The sequence below is a fragment of the Salvelinus alpinus genome, chromosome 4 (genome assembly GCF_045679555.1).
Source record: "Salvelinus alpinus chromosome 4, SLU_Salpinus.1, whole genome shotgun sequence".
Classification (NCBI taxonomy): domain Eukaryota; kingdom Metazoa; phylum Chordata; class Actinopteri; order Salmoniformes; family Salmonidae; genus Salvelinus; species Salvelinus alpinus.
The window spans coordinates 33,797,707-33,824,319 of record NC_092089.1 but is presented as its reverse complement, the minus strand read 5'-3'; the positions used below and the strand labels follow the sequence as shown (position 1 = coordinate 33,824,319).

Genomic DNA, 26,613 nt, shown 5'->3' with positions numbered 1-26,613 from the left:
TCCCTCTCTTCCTTTCTGTTAATCACTCTGTTTACCTCTTCTCTCTCTCCCACTGTCTCTTCCTTTCTGTTAATCACTATGTTTACCTCTTCCCTCTCTCCCACTGTCTCTTCCTTTCTGTTAATCACTCTGTTTACCTCTTCCCTCTCTCCCCCTCTCTTCCTTTCTGTTAATCACTCTGTTTACCTCTTCCCTCTCTCCCCCTCTCTTCCTTTCTGTTAATCACTCTGTTTACCTCTTCCCTCTCTCCCCCTCTCTTCCTTTCTGTTAATCACTCTGTTTACCTCTTCTCTCTCTCCCACTGTCTCTTCCTTTCTGTTAATCACTATGTTTACCTCTTCCCTCTCTCCCACTGTCTCTTCCTTTCTGTTAATCACTCTGTTTACCTCTTCCCTCCCTCCCACTGTCTCTTCCTGTCTGTTAATCACTATGTTTACCTCTTCCCTCTCCCCCCCTCTCTTCCTTTCTGTTAATCACTGTTTACCTCTTCCCTCTCTCCCACTGTCTCTTCCTTTCTGTTAATCACTCTGTTTACCTCTTCCCTCTCTCCCACTGTCTCTTCCTTTCTGTTAATCACTCTGTTTACCTCTTCCCTCTCTCCCACTGTCTCTTCCTGTCTGTTAATCACTATGTTTACCTCTTCCCTCTCTCCCACCCTCTTCCTTTCTGTTAATCACTCTGTTTACCTCTTCCCTCTCTCCCACTCTCTTCCTTTCTGTTAATCACTCTGTTTACCTCTTCCCTCTCTCCCACTCTCTTCCTTTCTGTTAATCACTCTGTTTACCTCTTCCCTCTCTCACACTCTCTTCCTTTCTGTTAATCACTCTGTTTACCTCTTCCCTCTCTCCCCCTCTCTTCCTTTCTGTTAATCACTCTGTTTACCTCTTCTCTCTCTCCCCCTCTCTTCCTTTCTGTTAATCACTCTGTTTACCTCTTCCCTCTCTCCCACTCTCTTCCTTTCTGTTAATCACTGTTTACCTCTTCCCTCCCTCCCACTGTCTCTTCCTTTCTGTTAATCACTCTGTTTACCTCTTCCCTCTCTCCCACTCTCTTCCTTTCTGTTAATCACTCTGTTTACCTCTTCCCTCTCTCACACTCTCTTCCTTTCTGTTAATCACTCTGTTTACCTCTTCCCTCTCTCCCCCTCTCTTCCTTTCTGTTAATCACTCTGTTTACCTCTTCTCTCTCTCCCCCTCTCTTCCTTTCTGTTAATCACTCTGTTTACCTCTTCCCTCTCTCCCACTGTCTCTTCCTTTCTGTTAATCACTCTGTTTACCTCTTCCCTCTCTCCCACTCTTCCTTTCTGTTAATCACTGTTTACCTCTTCCCTCCCTCCCACTGTCTCTTCCTGTCTGTTAATCACTCTGTTTACCTCTTCCCTCTCTCCCACTGTCTCTTCCTTTCTGTTAATCACTCTGTTTACCTCTTCCCTCTCTCCCCCTCTCTTCCTTTCTGTTAATCACTCTGTTTACCTCTTCCCTCTCTCCCCCTCTCTTCCTTTCTGTTAATCACTCTGTTTACCTCTTCCCTCTCTCCCCCTCTCTTCCTTTCTGTTAATCACTCTGTTTACCTCTTCTCTCTCTCCCACTGTCTCTTCCTTTCTGTTAATCACTATGTTTACCTCTTCCCTCTCTCCCACTGTCTCTTCCTTTCTGTTAATCACTCTGTTTACCTCTTCCCTCCCTCCCACTGTCTCTTCCTGTCTGTTAATCACTATGTTTACCTCTTCCCTCTCCCCCCCTCTCTTCCTTTCTGTTAATCACTGTTTACCTCTTCCCTCTCTCCCACTGTCTCTTCCTTTCTGTTAATCACTCTGTTTACCTCTTCCCTCTCTCCCACTGTCTCTTCCTTTCTGTTAATCACTCTGTTTACCTCTTCCCTCTCTCCCACTGTCTCTTCCTGTCTGTTAATCACTATGTTTACCTCTTCCCTCTCTCCCACCCTCTTCCTTTCTGTTAATCACTCTGTTTACCTCTTCCCTCTCTCCCACTCTCTTCCTTTCTGTTAATCACTCTGTTTACCTCTTCCCTCTCTCCCACTCTCTTCCTTTCTGTTAATCACTCTGTTTACCTCTTCCCTCTCTCACACTCTCTTCCTTTCTGTTAATCACTCTGTTTACCTCTTCCCTCTCTCCCCCTCTCTTCCTTTCTGTTAATCACTCTGTTTACCTCTTCTCTCTCTCCCCCTCTCTTCCTTTCTGTTAATCACTCTGTTTACCTCTTCCCTCTCTCCCACTCTCTTCCTTTCTGTTAATCACTGTTTACCTCTTCCCTCCCTCCCACTGTCTCTTCCTTTCTGTTAATCACTCTGTTTACCTCTTCCCTCTCTTCCTTTCTGTTAATCACTCTGTTTACCTCTTCCCTCCCTCCCACTGTCTCTTCCTGTCTGTTAATCACTCTGTTTACCTCTTCCCTCTCTCCCACTGTCTCTTCCTTTCTGTTAATCACTCTGTTTACCTCTTCCCTCTCTCCCCCTCTCTTCCTTTCTGTTAATCACTCTGTTTACCTCTTCCCTCTCTCCCCCTCTCTTCCTTTCTGTTAATCACTCTGTTTACCTCTTCCCTCTCTCCCCCTCTCTTCCTTTCTGTTAATCACTCTGTTTACCTCTTCTCTCTCTCCCACTGTCTCTTCCTTTCTGTTAATCACTATGTTTACCTCTTCCCTCTCTCCCACTGTCTCTTCCTTTCTGTTAATCACTCTGTTTACCTCTTCCCTCCCTCCCACTGTCTCTTCCTGTCTGTTAATCACTATGTTTACCTCTTCCCTCTCCCCCCCTCTCTTCCTTTCTGTTAATCACTGTTTACCTCTTCCCTCTCTCCCACTGTCTCTTCCTTTCTGTTAATCACTCTGTTTACCTCTTCCCTCTCTCCCACTGTCTCTTCCTTTCTGTTAATCACTCTGTTTACCTCTTCTCTCTCTCCCACTGTCTCTTCCTTTCTGTTAATCACTATGTTTACCTCTTCCCTCTCTCCCCCTCTCTTCCTTTCTGTTAATCACTCTGTTTACCTCTTCTCTCTCTCCCCCTCTCTTCCTTTCTGTTAATCACTCTGTTTACCTCTTCCCTCTCTCCCACTCTCTTCCTTTCTGTTAATCACTGTTTACCTCTTCCCTCCCTCCCACTGTCTCTTCCTTTCTGTTAATCACTCTGTTTACCTCTTCCCTCTCTTCCTTTCTGTTAATCACTCTGTTTACCTCTTCCCTCCCTCCCACTGTCTCTTCCTGTCTGTTAATCACTCTGTTTACCTCTTCCCTCTCTCCCACTGTCTCTTCCTTTCTGTTAATCACTCTGTTTACCTCTTCCCTCTCTCCCCCTCTCTTCCTTTCTGTTAATCACTCTGTTTACCTCTTCCCTCTCTCCCCCTCTCTTCCTTTCTGTTAATCACTCTGTTTACCTCTTCCCTCTCTCCCCCTCTCTTCCTTTCTGTTAATCACTCTGTTTACCTCTTCTCTCTCTCCCACTGTCTCTTCCTTTCTGTTAATCACTATGTTTACCTCTTCCCTCTCTCCCACTGTCTCTTCCTTTCTGTTAATCACTCTGTTTACCTCTTCCCTCCCTCCCACTGTCTCTTCCTGTCTGTTAATCACTATGTTTACCTCTTCCCTCTCCCCCCCTCTCTTCCTTTCTGTTAATCACTGTTTACCTCTTCCCTCTCTCCCACTGTCTCTTCCTTTCTGTTAATCACTCTGTTTACCTCTTCCCTCTCTCCCACTGTCTCTTCCTTTCTGTTAATCACTCTGTTTACCTCTTCCCTCTCTCCCACTGTCTCTTCCTGTCTGTTAATCACTATGTTTACCTCTTCCCTCTCTCCCACCCTCTTCCTTTCTGTTAATCACTCTGTTTACCTCTTCCCTCTCTCCCACTCTCTTCCTTTCTGTTAATCACTCTGTTTACCTCTTCCCTCTCTCCCACTCTCTTCCTTTCTGTTAATCACTCTGTTTACCTCTTCCCTCTCTCACACTCTCTTCCTTTCTGTTAATCACTCTGTTTACCTCTTCCCTCTCTCCCCCTCTCTTCCTTTCTGTTAATCACTCTGTTTACCTCTTCTCTCTCTCCCCCTCTCTTCCTTTCTGTTAATCACTCTGTTTACCTCTTCCCTCTCTCCCACTCTCTTCCTTTCTGTTAATCACTGTTTACCTCTTCCCTCCCTCCCACTGTCTCTTCCTTTCTGTTAATCACTCTGTTTACCTCTTCCCTCTCTCCCACTCTCTTCCTTTCTGTTAATCACTCTGTTTACCTCTTCCCTCTCTCACACTCTCTTCCTTTCTGTTAATCACTCTGTTTACCTCTTCCCTCTCTCCCACTGTCTCTTCCTTTCTGTTAATCACTCTGTTTACCTCTTCCCTCTCTCCCACTGTCTCTTCCTTTCTGTTAATCACTCTGTTTACCTCTTCCCTCTCTCCCACTGTCTCTTCCTTTCTGTTAATCACTCTGTTAATCACTCTGTTTACCTCTTCCCTCTCTCCCACTGTCTCTTCCTTTCTGTTAATCACTCTGTTTACCTCTTCCCTCTCTCCCACTCTCTTCCTTTCTGTTAATCACTCTGTTTACCTCTTCCCTCTCTCCCCCTCTCTTCCTTTCTGTTAATCACTCTGTTTACCTCTTCCCTCTCTCCCCCTCTCTTCCTTTCTGTTAATCACTCTGTTTACCTCTTCCCTCTCTCCCACTCTCTTCCTTTCTGTTAATCACTCTGTTTACCTCTTCCCTCTCTCCCACTCTCTTCCTTTCTGTTAATCACTCTGTTTACCTCTTCCCTCTCTCCCCCTCTCTTCCTTTCTGTTAATCACTCTGTTTACCTCTTCCCTCTCTCCCCCTCTCTTCCTTTCTGTTAATCACTCTGTTTACCTCTTCCCTCTCTCCCACTCTCTTCCTTTCTGTTAATCACTGTTTACCTCTTCCCTCCCTCCCACTGTCTCTTCCTTTCTGTTAATCACTCTGTTTACCTCTTCCCTCTCTCCCACTCTCTTCCTTTCTGTTAATCACTCTGTTTACCTCTTCCCTCTCTCCCACTCTCTTCCTTTCTGTTAATCACTCTGTTTACCTCTTCCCTCTCTCCCACTCTCTTCCTTTCTGTTAATCACTCTGTTTACCTCTTCCCTCTCTCCCACTCTTCCTTTCTGTTAATCACTGTTTACCTCTTCCCTCCCTCCCACTGTCTCTTCCTGTCTGTTAATCACTCTGTTTACCTCTTCCCTCTCTCCCACTCTCTTCCTTTCTGTTAATCACTCTGTTTACCTCTTCCCTCTCTCCCACTGTCTCTTCCTTTCTGTTAATCACTCTGTTTACCTCTTCCCTCTCTCCCACTGTCTCTTCCTTTCCGTTAATCACTCTGTTTACCTCTTCCCTCTCTCCCACTCTCTTCCTTTCTGTTAATCACTCTGTTTACCTCTTCCCTCTCTCCCACTGTCTCTTCCTTTCTGTTAATCACTCTGTTTACCTCTTCCCTCTCTCCCACTGTCTCTTCCTTTCTGTTAATCACTCTGTTTACCTCTTCCCTCTCTCCCACTGTCTCTTCCTTTCTGTTAATCACTCTGTTAATCACTCTGTTTACCTCTTCCCTCTCTCCCACTGTCTCTTCCTTTCTGTTAATCACTCTGTTTACCTCTTCCCTCTCTCCCACTCTCTTCCTGTCTGTTAATCACTATGTTTACCTCTTCCCTCTCTCCCACCCTCTTCCTTTCTGTTAATCACTCTGTTTACCTCTTCCCTCTCTCCCACTGTCTCGTCCTTTCTGTTAATCACCGTTTACCTCTTCTCTCTCTCCCACTGTCTCTTCCTTTCTGTTAATCACTTTTTACCTCTTCTCTCTCTCCCACTGTCTCTTCCTTTCTGTTAATCACAGTTTACCTCTTCCCTCTCTCCCACTCTCTTCCTTTCTGTTAATCACCATTTACCTCTTCTCTCTCTCCCACTGTCTCTTCCTTTCTGTTAATCACCGTTTACCTCTTCTCTCTCTCCCACTGTCTCTTCCTTTCTGTTAATCACTGTTTACCTCTTCTCTCTCTCCCACTGTCTCTTCCTTTCTGTTAATCACTCTGTTTACCTCTTCCCTCCCTCCCACTTTCTTCCTTTCTGTTAATCACTCTGTTTACCTCTTCCCTCTCTCCCACTGTCTCTTCTTTTCTGTTAATCACTGTTTACCTCTTCTCTCTCTCCCACTGTCTCTTCCTTTCTGTTAATCAGTGTTTACCTCTTCTCTCTCTCCCACTGTCTCTTCCTTTCTGTTAATCACTCTGTTTACCTCTTCCCTCTCTCCCACTCTGTTAATCACTCTGTTTACCTCTTCCCTCTCTCCCACTGTCTCTTCCTTTCTGTTAATCATTCTGTTTACCTCTTCCCTCCCTCCCCCTCTCTTCCTTTCTGTTAATCACTCTGTTTACCTCTTCCCTCTCTCCCACTGTCTCTTCCTTTCTGTTAATCACTCTGTTTACCTCTTCCCTCTCTCCCACTCTCTTCCTTTCTGTTAATCACTCTGTTTACCTCTTCCCTCTATCCCACTGTCTCATCCTTTCTATTAATCACTCTGTTTACCTCTTCCCTCTCTCCCCCTCTCTTCCTTTCTGTTAATCACTCTGTTTACCTCTTCTCTCTCTCCCACTGTCTCTTCCTTTCTGTTAATCACTATGTTTACCTCTTCCCTCTCTCCCACTGTCTCTTCCTTTCTGTTAATCACTCTGTTTACCTCTTCCCTCTCTCCCACTCTCTTCCTTTCTGTTAATCACTCTGTTTACCTCTTCCCTCTCTCCTCTCTACACCTGTCATATCCCTTCCCTCTCTCTCTCTGCCTCTCTCATCTCTGTACCCCCCCCCCCCCCCCCATCTGACTCTAGTTGTTGGAGCAGGCGTTGGTGATTGAGGAGCAGCTTCGCAGAGCAGCCTACCTGAACATGTCTGAGGACCCGGCCCACCCCTCCATGGCCCTCAACACCCGCTTCAGTGAGGTGGAGTGTCTGGCTGAGTCCCACCAACACCTCAGCAAGGAGTCTATGTCAGGGAACAAGCCTGCCAACGCAGTACTGCACAAAGGTAGACTACACACACACAGACTCACTCTCTTTCTTTCTCATTGTCTCTTTTCTGTCTCTGCTTTTCTTACCCACTTCCATCATCTCTTTTTCTTATTTCTCTTTTCATTGTTTCGGTCAGTTGGACGGTCAGTTGGACTTTGGTGGTGGTAACTCTGTCTCTCTCCTTCAGTTCTCAAACAGCTTGAGGAGCTTCTGAGCGACATGAAGGCCGATGTCACCCGTCTCCCGGCAACCATCGCCCGTATACCACCCGTCGCCGTGAGGCTGCAGATGTCGGAGAGGAACATCCTCAGCCGATTGGCCAGCCGCGGGTCCGAGGTCACAGGGCAAAGCCAATCACAGACCACGCAGCAGATGCAGGTGCCACGCTGACCAATTCCGCCAGTCCTCCCCTAGGCGTTCTCCCACTCGTGTTTTGCAATCGGAGAGTGACCCTCATCTCACCCCCGCTCTGCACCTCTCCTGTCCCCAAACCAAAACTCACACTCTGGACAGTAGAGTAAGGTCTCTACCCACCAACACCTCTTCTCTGGACACACAGCAGACTACAAATGTTCTGCTTCCTCTTCCCCCAAAGACACCTGGAGGAACACAGTCTGTTCTCCACTGGGAACACAGCTTCTCTACAGTATCTACCTAATGAACTGCAGCACTGTCTCTGTGTCTGTCTGTTATGTGTCCAACCTTCACACAGAGGTTGTTTTCACTCTATCTTTCCCCAAGCCTGTCTCTAAAATAGACAGCAGTGTACCTGGCTCTGTCCCATAGAATTAGAATGGGTAAAATGGACTTTTCCACTCCAAGTGAAGGTTCTATAATATGTGGACTCGTCGTTCTATGGGTGTGCAGAATTCAATTCGATATGCAACATGTACAATTCAATTGGGTAAATATGAAATCATGTGGAATTTAGAACTATGTCTGTTCTGCCCATTCCATTTCTGGGTGTGTACCTCTTCTCAGTGTGTGTGTGTGTGTGCGCGCTTGTGAGTGTGTGTGTGCGCTTGTGTGTGTAGGTGGGCACACTGCTCTATACTTCCCACAGAGAGACTGTTAATAACTATCAACTGATGAGGATGCTTTAGTAGAATAATATTGGTTCTGTGTTACACTCCTGCCCCTCCCCCCTCTTCACTGCTCCCTTCACCTGTACACTCAGGTGGTCCATAACACTAGCCTGTTATTGGCTCTCCCCGCTCCTCAGCCACGCCCCGTCCTGCAGCTCTACATTCCTGAACGATTGCGTCACAAATGTTCCCGGAGGCCTCACCCCCTTTTTGCCCAAATAAGGACATGCAATAGCTCCACTAGTGTAGACACACGGGGCTGCATTGAGAATGATGGCAATCTCTAAATTAATTAAATGTCTTAGTCTAATGTTTTGTTCTTTTACATTTTGGAATATTATTATGGTTACCAGCTTGTTGTTTTTATCGTTACAGTTTCTTCTGAGAACTCCAATAAAAAGGGTAACAGTTTGTGAAGCTTGTTTCTTTGCCCTTTATTATGTGAGGGCATTATTACCTGGGCACATTATATTGTATTATAAACTGGGTGGGGTCGAGCCCTGAATGCTGATTGGCAGACAGCCGTGGTATATCAGACCGTATACCACGGGTATGACAAAACGTGTATTTCTACTGCTCTAATTACGTTGGTAACCAGTTTATAATAGAAATAAGGCACCTCGGGGGTTTGTGGTATATGGCCAATATACCACGGCTAAGGGTTGTGTCCAGGCACTACACGTTTCATAGTGCTTAAGAACAGCCCTTAGCTGTGGTATATTGGCCATATACCACACCTCCTCGGGCATTATTGCTTAAATGACCAATGGTACGTGTCATCATTTGACCTACAAGGTCTGTGGAAGGACATCTGATTTAACTGCTTCTATAAAGTAATAAAACCATAGAACACAGGTACAGGAAGAGGAGGGAGTGTGGCTGTAAAAAGCAAAAGTCCATTCAATGTCTTGTGGGTAAGTACTATCTATAGACACAGTTAGCATGTGAAGCTCACAGGTGTGAAAGGGGAAGAGAGCCCAACTCAAACTGCTGCAGGCGTTTTGTTTCACTAACCCGTATGTTTGTGTGTCTGCAATTCCTGGTGTTAACCACTGTTCTAACACCTGCAGTACAAACGTCTGTTAGTCTGTGCATGTGTGTGCGTGCTCGCTCGCTCGCATGCTTGTGTACGTATACTCTAGCCTTCTGTAATGTATGTATTTAAAATCACACGTGGGAGAACTAATTATGTTCTCATTGGCTGATCATTCTGTGTACCCCTTCCTATTTTTGAGTTGCACCTGCTTTTGCCCTAAGAAAAGCCTCAATTGGACTCTTGAACTCTACAAGGTGTCGAAAGCATTCTACAGGGATGTTGACCTCCCACAGTTGTATCAAGTTGGATGGATTTTCTTTTGGGTGGTGGACCATTTTTGATACACACAGGAAACTGTTGAACGTGAAAAACCCAGCAGCGTTGCAGTTCTTGACATAAACCGGTGCGCCTGACACCTACTACCATATCGAGTTCAAAGGCACTTCAATCTTTTGTCTTGTCATTCACCCTCTGAATGGCACACATACACAGTCCATGTCTCAATTGTCTCAAGGCTTAAAAACCCTCCTTTATCCTGTCTCATCCCCTTCATCTACACTGACTGAAGTGGATTTAACAGGTGACATCAGTAAGGGATCATAGCTTCACCTGGATTCACCTGGTCAGTCTATGTCACAGAAAGCTTTTGTATACTCAGTGTATTTACATACATTTAAATCTCACTGTTAAAAGTCCAGGCAAGAGAAATACGATTTGCAAGTCAAAGTGATAGCCCTGGAAGATTCTTGTTGTGACAATAGTTACTGTCAGACAGGGCTCTTACTTTGGCGTCATTTATTAGTATTTATTTCAAACCCATCCCCCACCAGGCTGCTGAGGGGAGGACGGCTCATAATAATGGCTGGAACGGATGTGTTGGAAACCATGTGTTTGATGTTGTTGATACTATTCCACTTATTCTGCTCCAGCCATTACCACGAGCCATCCTCCCCAATTAAGGTGCCACCAACCTCCTGTGTCCCCCACCCCTCCCTTCAGAGGACCAAAGCAACCTTGTTATACACACTTTTCCCCAGATATTTTTCTACATACATGCCACTTTCCCCACACATGACAAAAATACAGTTCATTATACACTGAGTGTACAAAACGTTATCACAATAGTTAGGTGCCGATATGATTAGTATTGCGGTACTTACGATTCTCACGATTCTATATGTATTAAGATTCGATATTGTGATTTTACTGCGATTCGATTTTCCAAACATATTGCTCACCAAATGTCTGCTGTAGAGGGACAAGAGAGAGCCATGGTAAAACATATATTGATCAGTCATGGAAATAAAAGTGCTGAAAACAAATTGGTTCCCTATTTAAAAAGAAGATGGAAAACAAGATATGAAGGGAAAATAATGGAGTTTTGGTGCAAGTACAGCCTACTATAGCAAAAATAGTATTACAATATTGTCAAAACGATACAATATATCGTCAAAAATAATATCCCAATATGTAAATGTATCAATGTTTTCCCCCATCACTATTAGTCAATGTGAGAGTGTGTACATACGCTGAAGGAGTGACTGGATCAAGAGATGTCATCACTTGTATGTGTGTGTTAGTCAGTGTGTGTGAGAGTGTGTACATACGCTGAAGGAGTTACTGGATGAAGGCATGTCATCACTTGTATGTGTGTGTTAGTCAGTGTGTGTGAGAGTGTGTACATACGCTGAAGGAGTTACTGGATGAAGGCATGTCATCACTTGTATGTGTGTGTTAGTCAGTGTGTGTGAGAGTGTGTACATACCCTGAAGGAGTTACTGGATGAAGGCATGTCATCACTTGTATGTGTGTGTTAGTCAGTGTGTGTGAGAGTGTGTACATACGCTGAAGGAGTTACTGGATGAAGGCATGTCATCACTTGTATGTGTGTGTTAGTCAGTGTGTGTGAGAGTGTGTACATACCCTGAAGGAGTTACTGGATGAAGGCATGTCATCACTTGGAATGTGTGTGTCAGTGTGTGTGAATCTTTGTGGAAGGTGGTCATCACTTTTGGGTGTTAGAAATGATACACAACAGCAACATGACTGAACAGGGAAAGCCATTCTCCCCATCAGCTCTCAGCTCTGTACATGTATCATCAGAGCCTGAAAAGCAGAGAGAAAGATGGACAATTTCACAGCTGTCTTCCCGTGTAACAAACTTCACAGGTTCATCAGCCTCCACCTCTAGTGTTCAGATCGTAGATTTTACAGTGTGAAAAACACAATGGGGTTCTGACGTTCCTCTCTCAGCTCCTACGTCTCAGATTTAATCAGTCCCCACAAACCCCAGAAAAGTGGGTTTGTCTCTGTCTCTCACTTGCTCTCCCATTGGTGGGGCTCTGTCAAAAAAACAAATGTATTTAACCTTTATGTGGTATTATTTGATAACAATGCATATTATATATATAACACCACACACAAAAAGGCATACAGACATATGCAGCCCCAGCCACTACAGATCAGGAGCTTTAAATCACACCTCTCACCTTTTTTTTATTTTCTATACATTGAATTAGGCAAGTCAGTTAAGAACAAATTATTATTTTCAATGATGGCCTAGCAACAGTGGGTTAACTGCCTGTTCAAGGGCAGAACGATAGATTGTACCTTGTCAGCTCGGGGATTTGAACTTGCAACCTTTCAGTTACTAATCCAACGCTCTAACCACTAGGCTACCCTGCCGCCCCACCTACGCTCTGCTGCTTTGCATGTTGGTTGTATTGAAATTTGTAACACTAACTTGAACAGGCAGTCACACTGTAACATCAAGCTGTAAACAGCCCTGCTTGGTTGCTATGCCGCTTCCGTAGCCACACCAGCTGGCTGTTGCATTGTGGGAAGAGTAGTTTCAGTTTCAAGCTCTAACAGACTTCTGTGGACAAGCCTTTAGTATACATGTAGCCCACCTCTTCTTGTAGCATGCTCACATGTCTTGTATTGCTGCTCACATGAACAGTGTTGTGTAGTTACTATCCTGACTGTAGTTATGTGTGTGTGTTGCTTGTTGTTAGTTTGTAAGTTTGTTGTCATGACCTCACAGTTGTAAATGGTTTGAGAGCGACACACGGGGGGAAGGTCGCACTCTGAAAATAAGGAAGTGTAATGTGAGCATGACCTTTGTGCATCAAACACAAACGGCACACAAAAGGTTAGACACACACACACGTGCACACACACAGCTGAAAGAAGATAACAGACACTCAGACAGAAGAGGGGAGGAGTGGAGGACAGGTGGGTTAGAAGGAAAGAGAGAGAATGAGAAGGACAGAGAAAAATTTATGATTAGTTTAACCAGTATATACTGGAGGGACTAGTGTGTTTTTCATTCCTGATAGTGGTGGTGTGCAGACATGCAGTTCCTTAGTTTACCTTTACCTTACCCCTCTCTCTCTCTCTCTCTCTCTCTCTCTCTCTCTCTCTCTCTCTCTCTCTCTCTCTCTCTCTCTCTCTCTCTCTCTCTCTCTCTCACTCTCTCTCTAGTTCATTATCTCATCGAGGAACAGTGTTTGGTATGACATATTCAGAGTAATCTCACTGGACTGTGTCTGTTTGCAAAACACTAATGGTGCTATGATCCTTCTGAAGGGATAGAGAGAGAGATGTGACATTAGATTGAGGCAAGGAGAGAGAAAGAATTATAGTTTAATTTTAAAGATGAATACTAAGCTTTTTTATTGCGTTGACATTTATGAAGTATCTCTATCAGTAAGAGATTCCGGCCTGTCAGCTTTTTTTGTTCCTGTCTGTCTCTTGCTTTCACTGTTTTGTGAAAAGAGACACAAAAAGGAAGGAAGGAGTGAGAGAGTGTCACAGAACGACAGAGAGAAAAAGAAAAAAGAGGGGAGGGACGGAGGGTAAGACATAGACAAGCCTGTCAGCAAGAGTGTCGCTTGTTTTCAGAAGGAGCTGAGAACAGTAAGATTGTTTACTTATCTACCTAACGTGAGATATTTAGAAAAGGGTAAGGGAGGAAAGAGGGTTTGATGAACAGATGAGCGTGGGTGTAAAAGAGGAAGAGAAGATAGGTTGTTTAGAATGGTGTTCTTTGCGTATGTGATGTTGAATGAGATAAATGGAGGAAGAAATATAGCAAACTAATGTGTGGAGGAGGGCAGTTAGAGAAAGGGATGATAATGGAAGTAAAACATGATTTGTACCTGTAAGTGTACCCTCACTATCCTGTCTCCTTCTCTTTGGGCCCAGAAGAAGTGAAGGTGAAAATGGTTCGGTGAGTTGAGCTCCCCCTTCTCAAGACTCTTACACCCAGTTGCTCAACCGTGGTCTGGATCTGCCTTTACCTAACGCGTGATGTCAACTTCTCTCTTTCTTTTACTGGTTCTCTCTGTTTCTTTACCATCAGTACTTTGTTCTTTAGTCTTTTCTGCTGTCTTGTGTGTTTGTAGTTCACACGTAACGTTTTGTTTTTAAACTCTGTAAGAATTCCCAGCTATTTTGCAGTAGTTTTTCAAAATCTTGAAATGTTCCCCCAATTCTGACCAATTCTGACTATCAATGTCTTTACCATGTCTTGTGTAGCTACAACTACACTGACACTTGGCAACAGATATTGTTAGCAGCAGGTTGTTCTGTAGAATAGGCTAGTATAGTATCCATTGAATGAATAGTTGGTGCTTTGTAGTGAGGTGGGTTTGTGGGTAGGTGGTCTGTGTGTCATCTCTTAGGCCTTAGTCAGACTTTACCATTCAAATGCTATGCTAGTTATTTTTCTTGAAACAATATTGTATACTTGTATACTAGCGTATACTTAAAAAAGGTTGCAATAATGCTGTGTAGACTGCTCTCTACCTAGTACTGTGTTAATCTATGACCTGGTAATGGAAGGCAGGGATTTGAAATGCGATTTAACAGACACATTGGGATTTAACTAATCTTTATTACCACGTCTCATATAATTTCCCATCGAGGGAAGAACTGAGTATCAAAGAGATGATGTGGCTCAGTGGACAGGTGCGGCAGGGCCAGATCATAACCATTTGTGTGTGCATGTGCTTATGTGCGTGGTCTGATCTGTGTGTGTGTGTGTGTGTGTGGTTTGTATATACTGTATGTATACACTACCGTTCAAAAGTTTGGGGTCACTTAGAAATGTCCTTGTTTTTAAAAGAAAAGCAAATTTTTTGTCCATTAAAATAACATCAAATTGATCAGAAATACAGTGTAGACATTGATAATGTTGTAAATTACTATTGTAGCAGGAAACGGCAGATTTTTTATGGAATATCTACATAGGCGTACAGAGGCCCATTATCAGCAACCATCACTCCTGTGTTCCAATGGCATGTTGTGTTAGCTAATCCAAGTTTATCATTTTAAAAGGCTAATTGATCATTAGAAAACCCTTTTGCAAACTGTTGCTTGATTAAAGAAGCAATAAAACGGGCCTTCTTTAGACTAGTTGAGTATCTGGAGAGTCAACCTTTGTGGGTTCGATTACAGGCTCAAAATGGTCAGAAACAAAGAACTTTCTTCTAAAACTCGTCAGTCTATTCTTGTTCTGAGAAATGAAGGCTATTCAATGCGAGAACTTGCCAAGAAACTGATCTCGTACAACGCTGTGTACTACTCCCTTTACAGAACAGCGCAAACTGGCTCTAACCAGAATAGAAAGAGGAGTGGGAGGCCCCGGTGCACAACTGAGCAAGACGACAAGTACGTTAGAGTGTCTAGTTTGAGAAACAGACACCTCACAAGTCCTCAACTGACAGCTTCATTAAATAGTACCCGCAAAACACCAGTCTCAATGTCAACAGTGAAGAGGCGACTCCGGGATGCTGGCCTTCTAGGCAGAGTTGTAAAGAAAAAGCCATATCTCAGACTGGCCAATAAAAAGAAAAGATTAAGATGGGCAAAAGAACACAGAAACTGGACAGAGGAACTCTGCTCTAACCAGAATACAAAGAGGAGTGAGAGGCCCCGGTGCACATCTGAGCAAAAGGACAAGTACATTAGAGTGTCTAGTTTGAGAAACAGACGCCTCACTGGCAGCTTCATCAATTTTATGCTATTTTAATGGACAAAAAATTAGCTTTTCTTTCAAAAACAAGGACATTTCTAAGTGACCCCAAACTTTTGAATGGTAGTGTATGTGTGTAATGTGTTTCTCTCTGTGTATCCAGGTGGTTCCACAGGGATATCTCTGGCTTGGATGCTGAGTCTGTTTTGAAGAGCCGGGGCGTCCATGGCAGCTTCCTGGCCCGACCCAGCAGGAAGAACCAGGGAGACTTCTCTCTCTCTGTCAGGTAGGAATACACTCCATCTCTTTCTTTGTCCTTATCTCTCTCTTTCTCTGTCAGCTAGGATATCCTCTATCTCTCTCTCTCTCCATCAGCTAGGACATCCTCCATCTCTTTCTCCTCCTTTCTCTCCATCAGGTGGAGATACTCCATCTCTTTCTCTTCTTCTTTGTCTCTCCTTCTCTCCCCTTTTCTCAACCTACAGCGCCTTCAGAAAGTATTCAAATCCCTTGACTTTTTCCACATTTTGTTGTGGTACAAAGTGGGATTGTAATTTTTTGTCAACGATCTACACAAAATAATCTGGAATATCAAAGTGGATGAAAAATTAAAACATTTGCAAAAAAGAAAAGTAAAACACTAATATACTGTAACTTGATTAGATAAGTATTCAACCCCCTGAGTCAATGCAGTGATTACAGCTGTGAGTCTTTCTGGGTAAGTCTCTAGGAGCTGGCCAGGTTTGGCCAGGGTAGGCTGTCATTGTAAATAAGAATTTGTTCTTTAAATAAATGTTAAATTAAATTAAAAATTTAAATAAGTCAAAATCAAGCAGATTTAAGCCAAAACTGTAACAAGGCCACTCAGGAACATTCACTGTCTTTTTTTCAGTGTAGATTTGGTCTTGTAGTTTAGGTTATTGTACTTCTGAAAGCTGAATTCATCTCCCAGTGTCTGGTAGAAAGCAGACTGAACCAGGCATTCCTCTAGGATTTTGCCTCTGCTTAGCTACATTCTGTTTCTTTTTTATCCTGAAAAACTCCCCAGTCCTTAATGATTACAAGCATACCCATAACATAATGCAGCCAACACTATGCTTGAAAATATGGAGAGTGGTACTCAGTAATGTGTTGTTTTGGATTTGCCCAAAACATAACACGTTGTTTTCAGGACATAAAGTGAATTGCTTTGCCACATTTTTTGCAGTGTTACTTTATTTAGTGCCTTGTTGCAAACAAGATGCATGTTTTTCTGTACAGGCTTCCTTGTTTTCACTCTGCCAATTAGTTTAGTATTGTGAAATAACTACAATGTTGTTGATCCATCCTCCGTTTTCTCCTATCACAGCCATTAAACTCTATAACTGTTATAAAGTTACCATTGGCCTCATGGTGAAATCCCTGAGTGGTTTCCTTCCTCTCTGGCAACTGAGTTAGGAAGGATGCTTGTATCTTTGTAGTGACTGGGTGTTTTGATACACCATCCAAAGTGTAATTAATAACTTCACAATGCTCAAAGGGATATTCAATGTCTGCTTTTTATATTTTTAGGCATCAACCAATAGGTGCCCTTCTTTGTAAGCCCATTGAAAAACCTCCCTGGTCTTTGTGGTTGAATCTGTGTTTGAAATTCACTGCCAGACTGAGGGACCTTACAGATAATTGTGTGTGTGGGTTACAGAGATGATGTAGTCATTAAAAAATCGTGTTAAACACTATTATTGCACACAGAGTGAGTCCATGCAACTTATTATGTGACTTGGTAAGCACATTTTACTCCTGAACTTATTAAAGGCTTGCCATAACAAAGAAGTTTAATACTTATTGACTCAAGACCTTTCAGCTATTTATTTGTAATTCATTTGTCAAACATTTGAAAAACATAATTCCACTTTGACATTATGGGGTATTGTGTGCATACCAGTGACCCAAAAATCAAAATGTTATCAATTTGAATTTCAGGATCTAACAATAACATGTGGAAAAAGTCAAGGGGTGTGAATACTTGCTGAAGGCACTGTATGTTAACCTACAACATTTCACTACACCTGCAATAACATCTGCTAGATGTGTATGTGACCAATAACATTTGATTTGAAAATGTGATTTTATTAAATTTGATTTATAGTATATCATCTCTCCTCACTCGTCCTTTCCTCTGTCCTTTTCTTGCCCTCTGTCAGGTACAGATACACTGCATCTCTCTTTCGCTACTTTACTTTAAAATGTTTTACTTAAAACTAGCTTAGGAAGAATTGTCTCCTGTCACTGACTGGCCCATGAATGTCCCCTCTCCCCTGATCTTTGACCCCAGGGTGGGTGAGCTGGTGACCCACATCCGTATCCAAAACACAGGGGACTTCTACGACCTGTATGGAGGGGAGAAGTTTGCTACGCTGTCCGAGCTGGTGGAGCACTACACTGCAGAGAACGGGATCCTGCAGGACAAAGACGGCACCATCATCGAGCTCAAATACCCCTTCAACTGCTCTGACCCCACCACCGAGAGGTCAGTGCACTCTAACCTTTACCCCTAACCCTTAATTCCACCAGAGTCAGTCAGTCAAGTCCGTGTACTCTTGCCTGAAATCTCTATCCCCGAACTTCACCATTCAGAGGCCTGTGCTCTGCTTTCATTGTTCTGCTGAATTTCAAATGTTATTTATCAAACTGAAGCAGATCATATAAAATGCTCCTGAGACATCCAGACATTTTGTAATTTCATACTTTCTTCATCTAAACGCTTTATGTTGAGGATCATAAAGCTTTCAGAAGGAAATGTCATTCTATGGCCTTTACTTTGAGGCGTGTGTGTGCGTGCGCGTGTGTAAATCCCTAATGTTCTGCCCTCACTGCCCCTCCTTTCCCCGCTCTCTTTTCTCTCTCTCTCACTGTCAGTTTAACTTCCCTTTCTTGCTGCGGTTGGAAACTTTAGGTTTTGACACATTTGAAAACAGTGACCAGACCCTCAATATCTTCCTCTCTCCTAACCTCCATCTCACTCTTGCTCTATTTCAGTCTTTCTGATCTCTTTCTTGATACCCATATCACAGGTACTGCTGTGATGGTATGCTCTATGGTCTCATTTTAATGCAGAGGTGTCATACTATGATATTTATGCCTCTGTAATTTTCCCACTCATCATTATTCACAGTCCATTCATGATTATCCGTAATCATGGTAGCATCCACATTAATGCAGAAGTGTTTAGAAACATATTGTATTCTTATTTACAATAAAAGTGACTCCACAAAATAATCTGAAACACAACCAAAACTAACTGAAAATGCATCCAACAAGTTAGTAGAGCCACAAGCTTGATGTAGTCATTGCGTGCTAGGAATATGGGGCCAAATATTTGGGGGGACTATGTACAAAAAGTGCTGCAATTTCTAAACGTTGAAAGTACCCTCAAATTCTGCACTTTGGGGTGAGGTATGGGGGGGTTTGGTGATATGGGGTGAGGAATGGGGGTGATGTGGGATGAGGAGGGATGAGGAGGGGGGGTAGTTTGTGTGGGGCTCAGGCTATTAATATCATGCTGTCTTGAGCCACGAAATCTTGTCATCAGAATTTTCCGACCGCAATGCAGGAAGTTCAGATGAAGAAATCGAGAACTGCGCCTAAATTTAAACAGCAGGCAGCACTCAGAGACGATCCCCATACCAACGAGTGTAAACTCCCCCAGACACACAGACGTATGCACGCAAACACACACTCACACACACTATACTCGCAGGACAGAAATACCTTGCATAAACCCACATACAGTGCATCGGTACAGGCCGTTAATACACATTAGTAACCAAAATGTCCTCAACCATTTATTAAAGTCCTCTACTACTTTCCATTCCAACGCAAAACAGTTACAGTACATTACATTTACACTCGCTTTCACTGTCTGTCCGGTAGCACTGAACAAGCTGCAAACCATACTTTTACAGAATAGTACTATACAGCCCTGTTCTAACACACTGGCTTCTGCTTTATGAGCTGCTTATTACAACCATGATTAGCTGAATCAGATGTGTTAGAGCAGGGCTGGAGCAAAAGCCTGTACTCACAGCAGCTCTCCAGGAGGAGGGTTGGCCAGCCCTGGTGTAGGGCATAGTGATGTTTCCATTAGAGCTTCATTGACCCCTTCTCTGTCATACACCATACAGGTGGTATCACGGACACCTGTCAGGCCCCAACGCAGAGAAGTTGCTATGGGAACGGGACGAGCCGGGCACCTTCCTGGTGCGGGAGTCTCTGTCCAAACCTGGAGACTTTGTTCTGTCTGTTCTGACTGAGGAGAAGAGCAAGGCATCCAGTGGAGGGAGGAGAGTCTCACACATCAAGATCATGTGCCAGGTGTGTGTGTTTGTGTGTGTGTGCATGCGTGCATGAGTGTGTGTGCATGAGTGTGTGCGAGCATGTGAAAGTGTTCGTGTGTTTTTCTCTCTCTAACTCACATTCACACATTCACTCACATTCCCTATTGTAATTCACATTGTAATCTTTGCTATAGTTTTTCTCATATCTGAGAACATCTTGTTATGAAACCAGACCAATTTTCAGTTTCCCCAAAATGTTTATTCTTATGCAACGAATGACCTTCCTGCTTCCAACATCTAGGAGAAAACCTGACAAACATCAAACACACCACCACTACTGTCTCAGCACAGAAACAGTTATGCAAAGTCCAGTCAATATGAACATGGAGGTTTGAGTTTGATAGATATCACTGACCACTTCCTGGTTACAAAAGTTTTACTTAAAAAACAGGTATGCCAAGCGGTTATGTTTTAATTAGTTAGTTACGTATTTATTTGGACCCTTAGGTGATGTGTGAAAATGCATATATGATTCCAATAAAATACATGAGAATTGGTATTCACAATTAAATACTTTATATTCATGTGTGTACAGTAACTACCACTAGAAATAAAAAATAGCATAGTTATTTCCAAGTGCAGAGCTAGACTGTAACTAACTGCGTTCATTCCCAAACCTCCTTTTCGTAGATTCAACATGATCAGCAGCACCATCATGGTTAGGTTATTTTTAGCTGTGGTTCATCTCATTGCAGACATGAGGCGGATTTGAATAAGAAGCATTGTAGGGCTGGAGTCTGGAGAATTCAGGGTCAGAAGATTATCACAGAGGTCATTGAGTCCTGGCACAGGCCCTACCAGGAGCAAGCATCAGGTGCATTTCTTAATAGCTCATTTGAAGTACATTAAAGATATTTTCCGGGTACTTTTGTTTACTTTTTAACTAGTGGTTCTGAAAGTAGCGCCCATGAGCCAAAATAGGTCCTGGAAATTGCATACTATGTCGCAAATGGGCAGATATGTGCACCATGTCATTGCTCTCTCTCTCTCTCTCTCTCTAATGTGTATGTGAGTCTTGTTAGCTGTCACTCAAATGGCAAGGGGCTGAAGCTCATTGACTGAAACTTGAATTGCTAGGGGGTTTGCCCACGTGGGTTGTAAATGTATGGAAATTGGTGCAGCACAGCTTCCAGAAAACAGTCTCTTTCAAACTAGAAATTTCGTAGCTAATTGAGGTAAAAAGGCAATTTTGCTCATAGATTATGCATGAACTACAGATTGACACATCCAGCCCAAAGCGCGAGGTTTAAAAAATACTTACTAGTCACCAAAGTACCGGCGCATGCCTTTAAATGCATGAAGTACACTGGCTGTATCATATTAGATAACATTTATTTCCCTCTTATGTGGAAATTTATTTTCACGTGCTAAACATAACCAAAGACCCAAAACCACAGTTACCAACAGAACATTATTACTGTGTATTATTGACAGTTTCTATATTCTATATTGTCCCGTGTGGTGTGTGTGTGTGTGTGTGTGTGTGTGTGTGTGTGTGTGTGTGTGTGTGTGTGTGTGTGTGTGTGTGTGTGTGTGTGTGTGTGTGTGTGTGTGTGTGTGTGTGTGTGTGTGTGTGTGTGTGTGTGTGTGTGTGTGTGTGTGTGTGTGTGTGTGTGTGTGTGTGTGTGTGTGTGTGTGTGTGTGTGTGTGTGTGTGTGTGTGAGAGAGTGTGTGTTTATATACAGTAACAGTCAAAAGTTTGGACACACCAACTCATTCAAGGGTTTTTCCTTATTTTTACTATTTTCATTGTAGAATAATATTGAAGACATAAATTAGGAAATAACACATATTGAATCATGTAGTAACCAAAACAGTGTTGAACAAATCAAAATCTATTTTAGATTTTAGATTCTTCAAAGTAACCACCCTTTGCCTTGATGACTGCTTTGCGCATTCTTTGCATTCTCTCAACCAGCTTCACCTGGAATTCTTTCCCAACAGTCTTGAAGGAGTTCCCACAGGTGCTGAGCACTTGTTGGCTGCTTTTCCTTCACTCTGCGGTCCAACTCATCCCAAACCATCTCAATTGGGTTAAGGTCGGGTGATTGTGGAGGCCAGGCCATCTGATGCAGCACTCCATCACTTTCCTTCTTGGTCAAATAGCCCTTACACAGCCTGGATGTGGGTTGGGTCATTGTCCTGTTGAAAAACAAATGATAGTCCCACTAAGCACAAACCAGACGGGATGGCGTATCGCTGCAGAATGCTGTGGTAGCCATGCTGGTTAAGTGTGCCTTGAATTCTAAATAAATCACTGACAGTGTCACCAGCAAAGCACCCCCACACCATCCACCTCCTTCTCCGTGCTTCACGGTGGGAACCACACATGCGGAGATCATCCATTCACCTGCGTCTCACAAAGACAAGGTGGTTGGAACCAAAAATCTCAAATTTGGTCCATTGCTCGTGTTTCTTGGCCTAAGCAAGTCTCTTTAGTAGTGATTTCTTTGCAGCAATTCAACCATGAAGGCCTGATTCACGTGATCTCCTCTGAACAGTTGATGTTGAGATGTGTCTGTTACTTGAACTCTGTGAAGCATTTATTTGTGCTGCAATTTCTGAGGCTGGTAACTAAAATGAACTTATCCTCTGCAGCAGAGGTAACTCTGGATCTTCCTTTCCTGTGGCAGTCCTCATGAGAGGCAGTTGATGGTTTTTGCGACTGCACTTGAAGAAACTTTCAAAGTTCTTGAAATGTTCCTTGATTTGACTGACCTTCATGTCTTAAAGTAATGGACTGTCATATTTTTTTGCTTATTTGGGCTGTTCTTGCCATAATATGGACTTGGTCTTTTACCAAATAGGGCTATCTTCTGTATACCACCCCTACCATGTCACAACACAACTGATTGGCTCAAATGCATTAGGAACGAAAGAAATTCCACAAATTAACTTTTAACAAAGCACACCTGTTAATTGAAATGCATTGCAGGTGACTACCTCATGAAGCTGGATGAGAGAATGCCAAGAGTGTGCAAATGTAACAAGTGTGCTGAGAGTCGGGAAGCAAGTTCAGGGAGTGAGTGTTTTAATAAATAAAATAAACCATGAACACGAAACACAAACGCATCGGCATGAAAACAGAGTCAATAACACCTGAGGAATGAACCAAGGGGAGTGACAGATATAGGGAAGATAATCAAGGAGGTGATGGAGTCCAGGTGAGTGTCATGAGGCGCAGGTTCGCGAGACGATGGTGACAGGTGTGCGGGATAATCAGCAGCCTGATGACCTAGAGGCCGGAGAGGGAGTATACGTGACAGCAAAGTTGTCATCAAGGCAAAGGGTGGTTACTTTGAAGAATATAAAATATAAAATATATTTTGATTTTGCTCAACACTTTTTTTGTTACTACATGATTCCATATGTGTTATTTCATAGTTCTGATGTCTTCACAATTTTTTCTACAATGTAGAAAACAGTAAAAATAAAGAAAAACTGGAATGAGTAGGTGTGTCCAAACTTTTGATTGGTACTGTATATATACATATATATATAGTGCCGTGAAAAAGTATTTGCCCCATTTCTGATTTTCTCTATTTTTACATATTTTTGACATTGAATGCTATCAGATCTTCAACCAATACCTAATATTAGATAACGGAAACCTGAGTTTACAAATTAGAAAACAAATTGATACTTATTTTATTTATTTAATTGACATAGTTATGCATCACCCTTACACTCAATAACTGGTTGTGCCACCTTTAGCTGCAATGACTGCAACCAAATTCCACCTGTAGTTGTAGATCAGTCTCACATCGCTGTGGAGGAATTTTGGCCCACTCTTGCATACAGAACTACTTTAACTCAGTAACATTTGTGGGTTATCAAGCATCAACTGCTCGTTTCAAGTTCTTCCACAACATCCCAATTGAATTAGGTTTGGACTTTGACTAGGCCATTCCAAAACTTCAAATGTGTTGCTTTTTAGCCATTTTCATGCCTTGATTGTTTGTATTGGATCATTGTCTTGCTGCATGACCCAGCTACACTTCAGCTCACACATTCTCCAGTATAATTCTCTGATACAGAGCAGAATTCATGGTTCCTTCTATTAATAAGGCAAGTGGTCCAGGTCCTGAGGCAGCAAAGTATCCCCAAACCATCACACTACCACCACCATGCTTGACCGTTGGTATAGGGTTCTTACTGTGGAATGCAGTGTTTGGTTTTCGCCAGGCATAATGGGACCCATTTTGTCATATATTTATATAAATAGAATGACCGGTACACGGTGGGAGGCACAGGGATGTTTGACACCCTGGCTGACCTGATGGAGCACTACAAACGCAAAGGCATCGAGGAGATGTCTGGAACCTGGGTGCACCTCAAACAGGTAAAGACTTACAGGACTTACAGTTGTAACGCCATACAGGTCACAAAGTCACCGTGAGTGTTGCAGTCAAGTTACAACCTTACACAGGTCGGAGATACTGTATCTTATAATGGGTTAAAGATCACCTGAATGACAAGATAGAGCCATATCCGAACAAATCTTGACTTCTTCTCCTCTCCTTCTCTTTCCTGTCCACTCCATCCTTCTCTCCTTCAGCCCTACTTCTCCACCAGAGTGAATGCAGCAGACATTGACAGCAGAGTGAGGCTGCTGGACCAGACGGCTGAGAGAGAGAACGAGGGAGACAAGAAGAGCAAAGCAGGATTCTGGGAGGAGTTTGATGTAAGTCGATTAAGTTTTTGATGGAAGGAAGATGTGATGTTTTGAACAACCCTTCTTAACCTCTTCCTCTCTTTACTCAACCTGGTCTCAGAGCATTTCATATTATTATGTATGTAAATTCCAGACACTCCATTTAGTATGAGATTCGAAGTTTCTTATGGTATGTATTCATTTGTGGGTGACCATCACCCATTTTATATGATATGTTATGAATTACAATTATTATTACATTTTACGAATTTGCAAAACGTACTACATGTTATGAATTTTCAAAAAGTACGATATGTAACGAATTCTAGCAAGGTGGCTAAAAGTGGTCTATGGTTCTTGCAGTCTACTTCCTATGGCTGTAGTTGTGAGACCTTTAACCATTTGATTATAGTTTTTCCTTGCAACACTCTCACTTTGACTTGTCCAACGGAACATGTTTCAAAATGTTTCACCATGTTGCACAAGAATAAAGGCACATTACATACACAGCTTATATGACCAACCAAATGGTCAAACACAGACACACTAACATTCTGACTACACCGGGCACGCGCGTGCACCATTTTTTATACATTTGCAAAAAAAACTTTTTTCACTGTAGGGATGGTGCCAGGTTTCCTTCAGACGTGACGCTTGGCATTCAGGCCTAAGAGTTCAATCTTGGTTTCATCAGACTCATAGTCTGAGAGTCTTTAGGTGCAAACTCCAAGCGGGCTGTCATGTGCCTTTTACTGAGGAGTGGCTTCTGTCTGCCCACTCTACCATAAAGGCCTGATTGGTGGAGTGCTGCAGAGATGGTTGTCCTTCTGGAAGGTTCTCCCATCTCCACAGAGGAACTCTGGAGCTCTGTCAGAGCGACCATCGGGTTCTTGGTCACCTCCCTGACCAAGGCCCTTCACCCCCGATTGCTCAGTTTTCCTGGGCGGCCAGTTCTAGGACGAGTCTTGGTGGTTCCAAACTTCTTCTTTTATGGAGGGCACTGTGTTCTTGGGGACGCTCAATGCTGCAGAAATGTTTAAGTACCCTTCCCCAGATCTGTGCCTCGACACAATCCTGTCAAACTCCCATCCTGTAGTCAAGATTACTCTCAAACTCCCATCCTGTAGCCAGGATTACTCTCAAACTCCCATCCTGTGGTCAGGATTACTCTCAAACTCCCATCCTGTAGTCAGGATTACTCTCAAACTCCCATCCTGTAGTCAGGATTACTCTCAAACTCCCATCCTGTAGTCAGGATTACTCTCAAACTCCCATCCTGTAGTCAGGATTACTCTCAAACTCCCATCCTGTGCTCATCACTCTCACTTTGATGACCTGAAATGGCTCAAGGTAAAAACAACTGAAGTCACCCAGATCAAGATGGGGCTTATCCACTAAACTGTATAGCCTGTCCCCAGATATCTATATGTAATTATTTCAGCCACATTAGAGACACCCTCTAGTACTCCACTAGAGGGAGCTCTACTGACTTTATTCCCTGTTGATTCAAGAGCTCCATGGGGGAAAACTCTTTCCTCTAGTCCAGTGGTTCCCAAACTGTGGGGTCGGCATTAAAAAAAACATATATATATTTTTTAAGTGAACTCAGTCCAGTTTTAAACTTACTCTTGAAAGAGTCAAGTTCCTCTTGTCGTGTCAGTCATTGCAGACCTTAGAGAGCTATTTATAACTTGTCAGAAATGTCCAGATCAACTAGCCCATGTCAGATATTTTTTTATTTAGTTTTTTTAGCCCATAGATATTGTTGTATTTTTTTTGTCACTCAAATATCACATAAATACACTGTAGACATGGCAAAATGTATAGAATTGCAAGAAAAAGTTGCTTTAAAACGGCTACATTTTCTTTGCACCCCATGATAAAATGTGTAGAATTGCAGGAAATAAGCTTTAAACCTGCAAAATTCTCTCCACCAACAAGAGGGGTTTGAATAGTTTGTGTCATGAACAGTGCTTGTGCCCATAGAAATAGATGTGGTGTGCGCGCGGGGCCCGGGATGTTCCCCAATGCTGGAAGGGGGGCCCAGAGTGAAAAAGTTTGGGAACCCCTGCTTTAGTCTGTGGCAGTACTGTGGAACAAATTAAACATTTGTCATTAGAGAATAGCTTTAAGGTGTCACTTAAAAATGGTTGAGAAATGTCATGGCTGTTAAAGGGTATTTTTATTTTCAAGAAGTGACCCGTTTAAAGGCCCCTCTATACTGTTGGTTAAGTAATTGAATGCTTGTTGATGTTTTTAAAATTGTATTGAGCTTACAATGACTATCCTTCTCTTTCTCTCCTTCTCTCTCTTTCTTGTTCTTTTCAGACCCTTCAAAAGCAGGAGACAAAGGTGAAGAAGAGCAGAGAAGAAGGGATGAGACCAGAAAACAAAAGCAAAAACCGATATAAGAACATCCTTCCCTGTAAGAGCATCTACTTCTAAAGTGCAATGATATAGCCTCTTATCTTTTACATA

The 26,613-nt window shown here is 42.9% G+C and overlaps 2 protein-coding genes across 7 annotated transcripts in view; both read left to right on the top strand.

Moving 5' to 3' along the window:
* The window catches only part of chd4b (chromodomain helicase DNA binding protein 4b), a 51,197-nt gene extending 42,688 nt beyond the window's left edge, over window positions 1-8,509 (top strand). Inside the window, exons 40-41 of the mRNA XM_071396701.1 lie at window positions 6,828-7,023; window positions 7,195-8,509. Coding sequence (XP_071252802.1) covers window positions 6,828-7,023; window positions 7,195-7,397 — 399 coding nt within the window. The 3' untranslated portion in view covers window positions 7,398-8,509. The remainder of the gene's footprint in view (window positions 1-6,827; window positions 7,024-7,194) is intronic.
* A 471-nt stretch (window positions 8,510-8,980) lies between these two features.
* ptpn6 (protein tyrosine phosphatase non-receptor type 6) overlaps window positions 8,981-26,613 on the top strand; it is a 36,029-nt gene continuing 18,396 nt past the window's right edge. Inside the window, exons 1-8 of one of the 6 annotated variants that reach the window (XM_071396703.1) lie at window positions 12,227-12,362; window positions 13,335-13,359; window positions 15,269-15,391; window positions 17,420-17,614; window positions 19,269-19,458; window positions 23,707-23,823; window positions 24,040-24,165; window positions 26,464-26,560. In XM_071396703.1, the coding sequence (XP_071252804.1) occupies window positions 12,242-12,362; window positions 13,335-13,359; window positions 15,269-15,391; window positions 17,420-17,614; window positions 19,269-19,458; window positions 23,707-23,823; window positions 24,040-24,165; window positions 26,464-26,560 (994 nt within the window). In that variant the 5' untranslated portion in view covers window positions 12,227-12,241. Of the gene's footprint in view, window positions 9,007-12,226; window positions 12,363-12,865; window positions 13,047-13,334; window positions 13,360-15,268; window positions 15,392-17,419; window positions 17,615-19,268; window positions 19,459-23,706; window positions 23,824-24,039; window positions 24,166-26,463; window positions 26,561-26,613 lie in introns of those variants that run through there. The other 5 variants (XM_071396709.1, XM_071396708.1, XM_071396707.1 and 2 more) reach the window with 5 other exon arrangements.